General features: G+C 38.3%; 1 protein-coding gene across 2 annotated transcripts in view; it reads left to right on the forward strand.

Annotated features, from left to right (window-relative positions):
* Window positions 1-13841, forward strand: part of LOC106879521 (uncharacterized) — an 84461-nt gene that overhangs the window by 22582 nt on the left and 48038 nt on the right. For both annotated transcript variants that reach the window (XM_014929143.2, XM_014929144.1), the window contains exons 2-3: window positions 1844-2624; window positions 5693-5790. In XM_014929143.2, the coding sequence (XP_014784629.1) occupies window positions 1854-2624; window positions 5693-5790 (869 nt within the window). In that variant the 5' untranslated portion in view covers window positions 1844-1853. The remainder of the gene's footprint in view (window positions 1-1843; window positions 2625-5692; window positions 5791-13841) is intronic.

Genomic DNA, 13841 nt, shown 5'->3' on the forward strand with positions numbered 1-13841 from the left:
ATATATATATATATATATATAGTGCATGTGTTTATTTAGCAAGAAAAAAATGACCGTTCCAAAATATAGCAATATGCTTCACAGTTGTTTTACAATTATACAGCAACTAAAGTGTAACTACAACACAAATTTTTTTATATCAACTTTGGGGAGCATTTATTATTGTATTGTTATTCCTTTATAGAATAAAATTATTATCATTCGAAACTTTAGATCCACAAAGAAAGGGAGTATTTCAAAAGTGTTTATATCTTAACAATAAATTTGTCTGTGTTAAATGTCTTTTCCATAGTCACAGTATAGTAACTGTTCAATTTAACCTTGTTGGTATAGCTAAGCGCCTTTAGTGATCCATATCCTATCAAGTTATATATTCTGATCCCCAGGATATTGTCACATTGGTTGAATTATCCAGACTACAGAGAATTACGCAATGATTGGTTTTAATCCAGTTTGCCATACCTTTTAGGCTACCTAAAGACACAGGTTAATGTCACTTGGAGCAAACATACATTTTAAGTGAGCAATTTGGTTGGTCAGAGTATCAAACACTTGCTTTCTCACTCTTATCAGTTTCATGATGTCAATACTGTGATGAGGGTACATTGGAGGCAATTTGTCTGGTGAGGCAATTGGTTTACATGTGTTGTACTGAATCATTTTATAAGACAGTGGAAGCACACCCACCAGGTATCCTGTTCTAGTTAGACTAAACCTAAGCATGATGCAATACCAGTGATACTTTTATAGATTTTAAGTGATTCAGCCAATATTCTATCAATATAGTCAGCTGTGGCACCATTTACCCTGATTACTGTAACACAAGTATCTCAAATTGTGGATAAAATGATATAGAAATAATAAAAAAAATCTTTCTGAAATTCTCAAATATTGATTCAGGTTAAGTTGTATATCTTCTTCTTTTTTTTTTTTATATCTTTAGACCAAGAGGGGAGGCATTGCCTGTGACCATGTAAACCAATTGCCTCAACCAGACAAACAGGGCTTCTGAGACTGATAGGAGGTTGAGAAGAAATTGTTCTCAAATTGGGAACCCAGTACTTGGCTAGTATTTTCATTTATCAACTTTGGAGAGATAGAAGACAAAGTTGACTTCGACATGATTTGAACTCAGAATGTAAAATGAGCCAGAATAAATACTGCAAAGTATTTTGTTCAACACTCTAATGATTCTATCAATACATCACCTTAGTGTCAAATATGATAAGTTAAGGACAAATCTGAATTAATACTCCTCTTCTCAGATACCTAATGAAGCAAAGAATGTTGAAATTTCTTTTAAATATCTTTTGTTAATCCGTTTATATACTTGTTTTGCAAGATTTTTGATGTTAAATCGTGTGTTGAAACAGATGTTGTTGTACTTGGGGATGGTCATATTGCCAGTTTAGCCAATAAAATAGGAATACAATAGGAATACAAAATACAAAATGTCTGATAGTTAGCAAGGTGGGACACACATAAGAAAGAAGAAAGCAAAGGACCACTGATGAGGTCACAGAAGTGTGACGAAAGAACTCTGGCCGAAATAGGATTAATGTAATGTAATATAAAGCTGAAGCAAATTAACACCAAATATACAGTGCGTGTGTTTTTATTGGCTAAACTGGCAATATGACCATCCCCAAGTACAACAACATCTTTTGTTAAGTTTTATATAAATACTTAATTTACTTCCAGGTTTTTGATTTTTCATATCAATTTATTAACTACATTTGGCTAAATCCCATTATGAAAATTATACTTTTTGAAGTGTTTCAAATATCTTTTTATTATTATTATTATTATTATTATTTTCTTTTTTTTCTTTTGGCTATTTCAGTGGTTAAGTCATGGGAACCCTGTATGATTGTCTTCTGGAGGTTCATCTTGAGAGATATTACTCCTCTTTCTTAACTCATGGCATATCAAAAGCCGAGTCGTTACTGAAACTGACACCTCGAGATTATGGAGCATTCGGGCTGAACACTACAGATGAAAGACGTCGCCTCTATGAACTCATCAACTTGCTACGATCTGTTTTTAATTCATCCAGTCATGCAACAACAGTACCTCACCAGAAATTTGAACACAAACGGTCACACAGCTTTTGTGGCAATCCCAAGAAAACAGCAGCAGTATCGCGGTCATCCACACCCCCACCCCCACCCCCATCATCACCATCTCATTCAACTTCCTCTTCCACTGTTATAGTTCCCTCGGCGCTTGAGCAGTCTCTAAAGGAGGCAAAATCTCAACACGCATCTGTGGTGGTGACGTCTCGTAAACATTTTTCTAATACAGACTTTCTAACAACTAAGGTTGTTGAGAACCATGATTTTAATTACTCAGCTAATTTATCAGATAGTTCATGCAGTTCCCCTCAGAGTCCAATTGAAAAAGTCACTCATCATACTTCGTACAATTATGGAATCCCAAAGAACAAGAAAAAAGTACGAGCAAGTAGTCCTCGTTCAATGAGAGATGAAAAAATTAAAGTTTGTGTACGCAAAAGACCTTTAAAAGGGAAAAGTGAAATGGATGTGGTTGAAGTAAAGGATGGTAACACTGTTATAATCAATGAAATGAAATTAGCAGTTGATCTCTCTTCATATATCTTACAGGTAAATTATGCATTTTTCATCAAAATCTCTCATCTTTATCTACTTCCCAGCTACTCCCACCCACCCTTAAGTAATGTGGGGTAGCCATGTATTTTCTCTATAGCAAGACACCTGTGCTTTCTCCTCTAAATGTGGGTAGCCATGTAGCTCCTCTAGAACAAGTATGTGCTCTGTTCTACCCTCTTATATCTTAACCCTCATCTGGCATAAAGCACTCCCGCCGCCTTGGGTTTTGTACTCTTGTGATCTGCATGAAGATTACACGAGTACTGGTGGTATGAGAAAAGCTTCCAGTACACACTGTAAAATGATTGGTATTAGGAAGGGCATCCAACTGTAGAAACCATGACAAAGTAGCAACTGGAATAAGATGCAGTCCTTGGACCCATTTGATCCTGTCAAATTGTCCAACTCATTCCAGCATGGAGTATGGACGTTAAATAATAATAGTCTTTCAACACCGGGCATAAAGCCAATTTCCCCTTTCAAGTAGTCCATCCACTTAGTTGTGTTTTTTTCTTTAAACTTTTTTCCATGTTCTTTTTCTGTCTTGGCAACCTCACTAGTATTGGTAACCTGAACAAAGCACCCAATACACACTGGTATTAGGAAGGACATCCAGCCATAGAAAAAACATGCCAAAGCTCAGTGCAGTACTGCGGTTTGCTGGGTCCTGTCAAACTGTCCAACCTATGTTAGCATGTAAAATGGATGTTAAATAATGATGATGAGGATGATGTAATGAGAGGTTTGGGTGCAGCTGATTGGATGCTGTTGATATGGCACAGCTGATTGGACATGCAGACTGTTTTGGCAACAATACTTTTTTCCATGTGAGGCGTTTAGTAACAGAGTCATAAGCACCACCCTATCTATTTTCAAGGTTAGTATATCATTTTCTTTGTCTTGACGTCTAGAATCCGGTGAAGCTTGCAATAAGGTCGAAAATCCGGCTGAAAAAAATTGTACCTCGACGCTAGTGACATGACGCTCGCTCACCCAAACTCGAACCAGAGGGTTTAGTAACACACCATCATAAGCACACATGCTCAATCAATGACTTTGGTGTGGTCCCAGTATTGTTTTTCAAGGTGTTATTGTTCATCATCATCATCATCATCTTTTAACGTCCACTTTCCATGCTAGCATGGGTTGGACGATTTGACTGACACACGCGCACACACACATACACACACGTCCATTTCATATATCTTCTTTCAATTTCTGCTCTCTGCAAATAAACTTTTTTACGGATACAGCTGCTTACAAAAATAGGGATTAATGTATAATTTCTTTCTATGCTCATAATTAAATCAATGTTTTAATGATTAGACAGTGGTCCAACAGAATAGCTCTCAGAAAAAGACTACGTACAAATTTGTTCTTCACAACTCCTGAAGCTGTTTTCTGACAAGGTGGTGGTGGTGGGGGGAATCAGGAAATTTTCATACAGCTGGAGGCTCCAATAATCAAAACAGAGGATCCGAAATGATAAGGTTGAGAAACGCTGTTATAGATAATGCCTAACCGAAAACGATCACAGCCACATCACCCAAACAGACCGGCAGAAACCAGGCTTAGCTGCTAATATATATATATATATATATATATATATATATATGTTGCTATAGTGCACCTTATGAAAATGCCCTCAAGGAAAACAGGTGTCATGCTCACACTTTGCCCATCACTGCAGTTACTGCAGCTAGGCTTGGTATATATAGAAGACTGAATAGTAGAGGAAATTTGACCTGCCAAGAAACCAGAAGCAGTTAATAGCTTCTGCTACATAGGCGGCCAAGTCTGTAGTGGAGGTGGTTGCTCTGAGAATGTAGCGACTAGAGTAAGAATAGCCTGAGCAAAGTTCAGGGAGCTCCTACCTCTGCTGGCAACTAAGGGCCTCTTGCTCAGGGTGAAAGGTAGACTGTATGATGCATGTGTGTGAACTGCCATGCTATACGACAGTGAAACATGGGCCATGAATGCTGAGGACATGCGTAGGCTTGAAAGAAATGAAATTAGTATGATCTGCTGGAGAGAAAAGTTGGGCATATGCAGCATCAAATGTGGTATGCAAGAGAGGCGACTGCACTGGTATGGCCATGTGTTACATATGAATGAGAACAGCTCTGTGAGGAAGTGCCACTCCCTAACTGTAGAATGAACCTGGGATGAGGTGGTGAAGCATGACCTTTGAACATTGGGCCTCACAGAGACAATGAAGAAGACCGAAACCTTTGGACATATGCTGTGATTGAGAAGACCCGGCAACTAAAGTGAGATTGCAGCCTTGCACGTCCAGCCCTGTTAAGAATACTCCTGATGCGTCAGGCAATATGATATGATATGCTTGAGAAGACCTGTTGAGTCAAGTAAAACCAATATCGCAGATGGGGCCGGTGTCCCCTGACTGGCTCCCGTGCTGGTGACACATAAAAGGCACCATCCGAACATGATTGATGCCAGGTCTGCCAGACTGGCCCCCGTGCCTGTGGAATGTAAAAAGCACCAATCAAACGTGGCCAGTGCCAGTACCCCCTGACTGGCTCTTGTGCTGGTGGCACATAAAAAGCACCATCCGAATGTGATCGTTGCCAAGCCTGCCTTACTGGTTCCTGTGCTGGTGGCATGTAAAAAGCACCCATTACACTCTTGAAGTGGTTGGCATTAGGAAGGGCATCCAGCTGTAGAAACTCTGCCAGACCAGATTGGAGCCTGGTGCAGCCGCTGGCTCTCCAGACCTCGGTCAAACCGTCCAACCCATGCCAGCATGGAAAATGGACGTTAATTGATGATGATGATGACACTGCAAATAAAAATATAAACACTTCTTTATTGATGTATACAAATAGTAGTGACTTGTATCTGGTAAAGACATGGGGAATTTGGAGTTCTTGATCTTTGGGTTGCACTTAAATATCTAACAAACTAACCAGTATGTCATAGAGAAGGGTTGTCACAGGTCTTAAACAAAGTATCAGTAATAAGCAAACATTTTTTTCATAAATAATTGCAAAGAAATAAATATCTGCACTCTTTGATTTGCTTTTTTTTTCTATTCTTTGTAGCACAAATTTTATTTTGATATTGCTTTTGGTCAAGATTCCAGTAATGAAGAAGTTTACCTAAAAGTTGGCAAACCTTTAGTGGAGTGGCTTTTTGAAAAGTAAGTCATCATTACAAGTTTGTTTTTTTACATATTTTTTCTCAATTCTAATTATTGGTTTTACCAAGATTTTGAGAGATATAAAACTATCTAGATATAATTACATCATGTAATTTATAACATTAAATGTCAGCATGGACAGCAGGCAAAACTATGATAATGATGATGATTATATATATATATATATATATATATATATATATAATCATCATTTATTGTCTGTTTTCCATGCCGGCAGGAGTTGGATGGTTTGACTGAAAACTGGTAAGCTCCAGGTTCCAATCTGATTTGGCGAAGTTTCTATGGCTGGATGCCCTTCCTAATGCCAACTACTCTGTGAGTATAGTGGGTGTTTTTATGTGCCACTGGCGTGAGTGCCATTTACTTGACACCAACATTGGCCATGATTCCAGTGTCATTTGACTTGTCTGGTCTACACAGCATGGTATATAACCAAAGGTCTCAGTTACCTGTCACTGCCTCCTTGAGGCCCAATGATCGAATGATGCTTTTTACATGTCACTGTAAAAAGCACCGTTAGAATATTGGGCCTCATGGAGGCAGTGATAGGTAACCGAGACCTTATATATACAAACAGGCTTGGCTGTGTGGTAAGAAGTTTACTTACCAATCACATGTTTTCAGGGTTCAGTCCCACTACATGGCACTTTGGGTATGTGTCTTCTGTTATAGCTGTGGTCTAACCAAAGCCTTGTGTGTTTGGTCCACAGAATGTGAAAGACACCAGTCATATATCTATATGTGTGTATGTGTGTCTGTATCTTGACATTGCATGATAGTTGTAAAAGTGTCACTGTCATGCAAGCATTGTCCTTCATTTCCAATTTTCAATAACAGACATACAAGTCTGGTCATTGAAAATATTGCCATACTTGGATAGCATCATTCAAAGGCTAAAACGATGCAAAGCACATTGTGACTAGTGATGTGTGACAACATCTGATAGTCTGGTCAGTCACATGATCATGTGATATATATATATATATATATATATATATATTGTATTAATGATAATAAAGAAACTGATTTTTTTCACATCCATAATTTTATTTAACAGTTCTTTACAGCATCTTTTTGGGACATGAAATGATGCTGTAAATAACTGTTAAATAAAATTATGAGTGTGAGATATCTCTGTTCTCCTTATTATCATTAATACTATTACTGACTCTATGAGCATATGCAACCCTGAACAGGAAACTTGGACTTACCCAGCGAGAAAAGTTACCAGAGCCTAACAACTTAGTGTTAGCTTGATAAGATCACACAGCAAAAATATTCAAACATGGCTTAAATATTGGTTTCAGATCTCGGCACAATGCCAGCAATTTCAGAGGAGGGGGGCAGATCGATTACATCGACCTCAGTGTTCAACTGGTACTTATTTTATCACTCCAAAAGGATGAAAGGCAAATTGAATCTCAGCAGAATTTGAACTCAGAATGTACAGACAGGTGAAATGCTGCTTAGCATTTAACATGATGTGCTAATGATTTTGCCAGCTTGCTTCCTTAAACATGGCTTATATATTAATTTGAAGAAAATATTTGATCAGTTATAGTAGCTGGATAAATGTCTGACTGAAACCAATATTTAAGCCATGTTTGAATATTTTTGCTGTATGATCTGATCTTAAATAGCACTGGGTAAACTGCAGGATTAATGTTACAGTACTATTTGTGCCCTATCATTTCTAGTTTCTTTCAGTATTCAATTTTTAATGTTTGTTCCTTCAGTAGTTCTTTTAAAGAAATGGTATAATATATTTGAAGAGGTTTTAGTATTTATGGGACAAAATAACTCAAGTATAGTTGTTGGCACTCCATCACTTACGACGTTGAGGGTTCCAGTTGAACCGATCAATGGAACAGCCTGCTCGTGAAATTAACATGCAAGTGGCTGAGCACTCCACAGACACGTGTACCCTTAATGTAGTTCTCGGGGATATTCAGCGTGACACAGAGTGACAAGGCTGACCCTTTGAATTACAGGCACAACAGAAACAGGAAGTAAGAGTGAGAGAAAGTTGTGGTGGAAGAGTACAGCGGGGTTTGCCAGCATCCCCTGCCGGAGCCTCTTGGAGCTTTAGGTGTTTTCGCTCAATAAACACTCACAACGCCCGGTCTGGGAATCGAAACCATGATCCTATGACTGCAAGTCCGCTGCCCTAACCACTGGGCCATTGCGCCTCCACTCAAGTATAGTAGAGCAGCAATAAATTTCAGCCAGTCTAATTTTGGCATGGAGATTCAATTCTTGATTGAGTTATTTCTAAAAATGATTGATGTGGAAAAATCTTAGAATGCTGAACTAAATACTTTTCAGAATTTAGGTTAATCCTTTATATTCTGAGTTTGAAATCATGCTGGGGATCAACTTCCTTTCCAAGTATGAACCATTTATCAAGTTTCATTCAACCAATTAGAATTTGTGGCCTTGTACTAACCAGTATCAGGAAACATTGATATAATAAGATCAAATAGGATTAAAATGTTCTGGAATCATTAAGTCTGTTTACATTTTCCTTCTACTTATCATTTCCACATGATTGATTTTGACTGTGGAGTTCTGTAGAGATATTTTAGTTGAAGATGTCAATCAACTTGACACTTTGGCACCCTGCCATCTGGCCATTATTGATTCATATATACACAGTTAGGTAATTTATTCTTGCATACAGGTGAAAAATAGGTTTGGAATAGCATCTTCTCACACCATAGTTACACCACCGCCACTGCTGTCGCCACCTCCTCCTCCTCCTCCTCCTTCTTCTTCTTCTTCTTCTTCTTGTCTATAGTTAGCCATGTTACTATTTGTTTAGCCTCAGGCTAATTTTGATAGAACCAGACTTTATTGTCCAAAACATTCCCGTCATGACCAATCTGTATGTCTCTTTTTTCTTTCTTTTTGTCTGACACAGTGTATCTTGGAGTATAACATTACCTAATGCAGTGTTTCTCAAACATTTTTTTTTTATCTGTGGACCCTTTGATTCCTGTTTTACTTACAAGGACCCTCATAATTATTCAATGTTTAAAAAATCCTGTTGATTCAATATTATTAGAAATTCTATTTAAAAAATAAAAAAAATATTTTGTGTATTGAAGAAGTATTACTCTCTCTCACTTGTTTCAGTCATTTGACTGTGGCCATGCTGGAGCACCGCCTTTAGTCGAACAACTCGACCCTAGAACTTATTCTATTGGTCTCTTTTGCCGAACCGCTAAGTTACGGGGACGTAAACACACCAGCATCAGTTGTCAAGCGATGGTGGGGTGACAAGCACAGACACACAAACACACATACATATATATATACATATATACGACGGGCTTCTTTCAGTTTCTGTCTACCAAATCCACTCACAAGGCTTTGGTCAGCCCAAGGCTATAGTAGAAGACACTTGCCCAAGGTGCTACGCAGTGGGACTGAACCCAGAACTATGTGGTTGGTAAGCAAGCTACTTACCACATAGCCACTCTTGCGCTACATAAATTTTAACAACAAAATCTTACATGGGTCCCTGGTGGAGAATCACTGATCTAATGTATCAAAATACTGCTTCTTTGCAAGCAGTAACCATTGTATCTATGATGAAGCCCAGTAATCTGATATCTGATCTGATCCTTTCATCTCATATTTTCCTTAGTCTTCTGTTTCTCTTCATTGTTTCTCTTTCACATGCCTCTCTTTCCCCTAGTATGCATTGTCCATTTACTTTAACTGTTCCTACCAGCTCAGCCATCATTTTTGCTCTCTTATCCCTCCTATTTATCCATGTTCCTCTCTTATCTGGCTGAATTGTTTGAATGTCATAAAAATGCTTTACAGTATATGTTCTGGATTTTTAGGTTCCAAGTTCAAATTCCACGTAGGCCAAATTTGCCTTTCATCCTTTTGGAGGTCAATAAAATAAAGTACCAGTCAAGTATTAGGCTTGTTAGCATTGTTTCTCTTGTCCTCAAAATTGCTGGCTTTGTGTCTAAATCAGAATTATTATTATATCATATGTAAAGACAGACAAAATTCTGCTAAGCATTTGGACTGGCATGCTAATGATTCTGACAGCTTGCTGCCTTATTCAATATTATTAATAATAATTCTTTCTGCTATAGGCACAAGGCCTAAAATTTGTGGGAAATGGGTTAGTTGATCAGATTGATTCCAGTACTTGCCAGACAAAATGCTTAGTAGTGTTTCTTCCTGCTTTATGTTGTGAGTCCAAATGCCACTGAGGTTAACTTTACCTTTCATCTTTTTAGGATGAATAAACCGAAATAAAGTACAGTCAAGTACTGGGATCAGTGTAACTGATTAGCCCCCTCCTCCACGATTTCAGATCTTGTGCCTTTAGTAGAAAGACATTAAGTCAGCAAGCAGACAGAATTATTAGCATGTTCAACAAAGTATTTTGTGGTATTTCTTCCAGCTCTTTAGGTTCTGGGTTTAAATCTTGCTGAGATCAACTTAACCTTTCAGGGTTGATAAAATCAAGTGCTAGCCAAGTACTGGGGTCAATGGTATTGACTAATCCCTCCCTCTAAAATTACTAACCTTGTGCCAAAATTTAAAATCATCATCATCATCACCATCATCATCATCATCACCATCATCATCATCATCATCATCATCATTATTGAGATGGTGATCTGGCAAAATGCTTCATTCGTCTTTACCTTCTGAGCTTAAAATTTCGTGGAGATAGACTTTGCCTTTCATCCTTTTAGGATCAATAAAATAAGTACCAGCTGAACACTGTGGTTGATATAATCAACTTACTCTTCTCCCCCCAAATTACTGGCCTTGAAACCATTATTATTATTATTATTATTATTATTATTATTATTATTCATCATTTAAAGTCCGCTTTCCATGCTAGCATGGGTTGGACGATTTGACTGGGGACTTGCGAAGCGGATGGCTACACCAGACTCCAATATGATCTGGCAGAGTTTCTACTGTTGGATGCCCTTCCTAATGCCAACCACTACGAGAGTAGTGAGTGCTTTTTATGTGCCACCGGCACGTGGGCCAGTCCGGTGGGTACTGGCAACGGCCACGCTCGAATGGTGTTTTTTTTGTGCCACCTGTACAGGAGTCAGCCAATGTTTTGTTCGCATGCCACCAGCACAAGTGCTAGTTAGGCGAAGCTGGAAACGATCGCACTCAAATGGTGCTATTTACTTGCCACCAGCATGGGAGCGAGACCGCTGCCTTGGCAATGATGCCGCTCGGATCGTGCTGTTAGCGCTAAGGCAGCATGCCAGCAGAATCATTGGCATGCAGGACAAAATGCTTAGTGGCATTTTGTTTGTCTTTGCATTGTGAGTTCAAATTCTGCCAAGGTTGACTTTGTCTTTCATCCTCTCGGGAGGGTCGATAAAATAAGTACCGGTTGAGTAAAGCATTTGATGTAATCAACTAGCCTCCTAATTCCTCACCCCCAACCAATTTCAGGCCTTGTGCCTATAGTAAAAAAAAGGATTGTTATTATTGTAAGTAAGGCAATGAGTGGCAAGAATCATTAGCAAATCAGATATAATGCTTGGTGGCATTTTGTCTGTCTTTACATTCTGAAGTCAAATTCCAATAAGGTTTACTTTGTCTTTCATCCCTTCTAGGTTGATAAAATGAATATCACTTAAGCATAAGGTTCAATGTAATCGTCTAGCTTCCTTCTCTCCCCCAATTTCAGGCCTTGTACCTAGTACAAAGAATTACTATTATTAGATAGATTAAGGTAGTGGATTTGTAGAGTTGTTAAAGCAAAAGAAAAAATGCCATGCAGTATTGCCAATCACCCTTGCCAGTCATCGTTTTGAGAGCTTAATAAAATAAAGTACCAGATAAGTGCTGGGGAAGATGTAATTGGCTGTTCCTCCCTCTTATATTTCTGGTCTTGTACCCACTTTTGAAACAATTATTATAGATTTATTACATAGCTTCAAATTTGTGGAGACAGCGGTCAATTATATCCTCTGAGTGTTTGATTAGTCCGTTTTTGATTTTATCAACTCAAAAAGGAGGAAAGGCAAAATTAACTTCTGTAGGATTTGACTTTAAAATGTAATAAGATGCAACAAAACACCCTAAAACACTTAAGAACACAAACAGGTGCACGAGTGGCTGTGTGGTAAGTAGCTTGCTTACGAACCACATGGTTCCGGGTTCAGTCACACTGCGTGGCACCTTGGGCAAGTGTCTTCTACTATAGCCTCGGGCCGACCAAAGCCTTGTGAGTGGATTTGTTAGACGGAAACTGAAAGAAGCCCGTCGTATATATATATGTATATATATATATATATGTATGTATGTGTTTGTGTGTCTGTGTTTGTCCCCCCAACATCACTTGACAATCGATGCTGGTGTGTTTACGTCCCCGTAACTTAGCGGTTCGGCAAAAGAGATCGATAGAATAAGTACTAGGCTTACAGAGAATAAGCCCTGGGGTCGATTTGCTCGACTAAAGGCGGGGCTCCAGCATGGCCGCAGTCAAATGACTGAAACAAATAAAAGAATATCGCTAGTTGCATTTTTTGTTTCAAGGGAAATAATCGCAATGTCAGAAAAAAGAATTATTTCCCTTGCTCTAAAGGCTGAATTGTTTTTCTTTTTTGTTTTCTCGAAAATTTCAAGAAAAATTATACGAAAAATTATCTGTTGAAGTTATTCTGTATCAGAACTGTGAGCTGATAATCGTAAGAAGCGTTTCCTGAGTGGAAGATATGAAAGTTTTGAAGTTTATTTTTCGAGAGAAACTGTTCATTTCTAACGGGGATAGTAATATGTTTAGATTAGGTTATTACGAAGGTTTTCTATATTTCATATAACTCTCAGGTGTCACTTGATGGAGAATAATCCTAAAATATATTACTATTAGGAACATATATATTTATACATACGGGTAAATAATACAAGAGATTATTGTAAGTAAAATCACTCGTTGAGTATTGTTTATGTAGATTTACGTATGTATTTATTTATATCTAAGTGAAGGCGTGTGGCTTAGTGGTTAGGGTATTTGGCTCACAATCGTAAGGTCGTGAGTTCAATTCCCAGTGGTGCTTTGTGTCTTTGAGCAAGACACTTTATGTCATGTTGCTCCAGTTCACTCAGCTGGTAAAAAAATGAGTTGTACTTGTATTTCAAAGGACCAGCCTTGTAAAATTGTGGGTCACGCTGCACCTCTCTCAGAGCTGCGTTAAAGGTATGCGTATCCGTGGAGTGCTCAGCCACTTGCACGTCAATTTCACGAGCAGGCTGCCCCATTGATCAGATCAGCGGGAACACTTGTTGTAACTGATGAAGTGCTGTTATCTGTATCTAAATACTCATTTTCATGTGTAAAATATTTTAAAGGAATTATCAAAATTCATTAAAAGTTAAAATAGCCATCTATGTATCATACATATTGTATATACAACATCGATAGGCCAGTTGCTGCAGTATTTGTCCTGAAATAACATCTCTTATGGATGTGCCGTGTTAAAAATACAATATATATTGGAGAAAGAGAGAGAGAAAAAAAAACCCACCCCAGTAGCAGCTTTCACAAATGCTAGATGTATTTCGGCCATTTTGAGCTTTTTCAGTGATGCATACTCACAATCAGCTACATTCTTGAATGAGAATTCATCACGTCTGATATAAGAAAAAGTGAATAAAACATGCAATGCTGTTGTGAATAGCCACCCACACAATTGAAGATTATTAAACTAAAATAGCTGTATATATATATATATATATATATATATATATATATAGTGTAGTATATTGCCACTTAAGTGTGGCTGACCCCTAGGGGTGGATGTTACTGTTGCTTTTAGCCCCAGGAGGACATCTCCTCCAGCTGGCTTATCGACACACGACTGTGTCCTGTTTGCCAAGGGAGTTATCCCTCTCACCACGACCAGCAGCACGAACGTATCCGGATTTCAGGGTTATTTCCCTTCTTCGGCGTTCGACAGCTGATGACCTTGGTGAGAGAGAAAAACCTGGCAAAATCTTATATCTTCTTTTCCAGTGACATT

This window comes from Octopus bimaculoides, chromosome 2, assembly GCF_001194135.2.
Source record: "Octopus bimaculoides isolate UCB-OBI-ISO-001 chromosome 2, ASM119413v2, whole genome shotgun sequence".
NCBI classification, from domain to species: domain Eukaryota; kingdom Metazoa; phylum Mollusca; class Cephalopoda; order Octopoda; family Octopodidae; genus Octopus; species Octopus bimaculoides.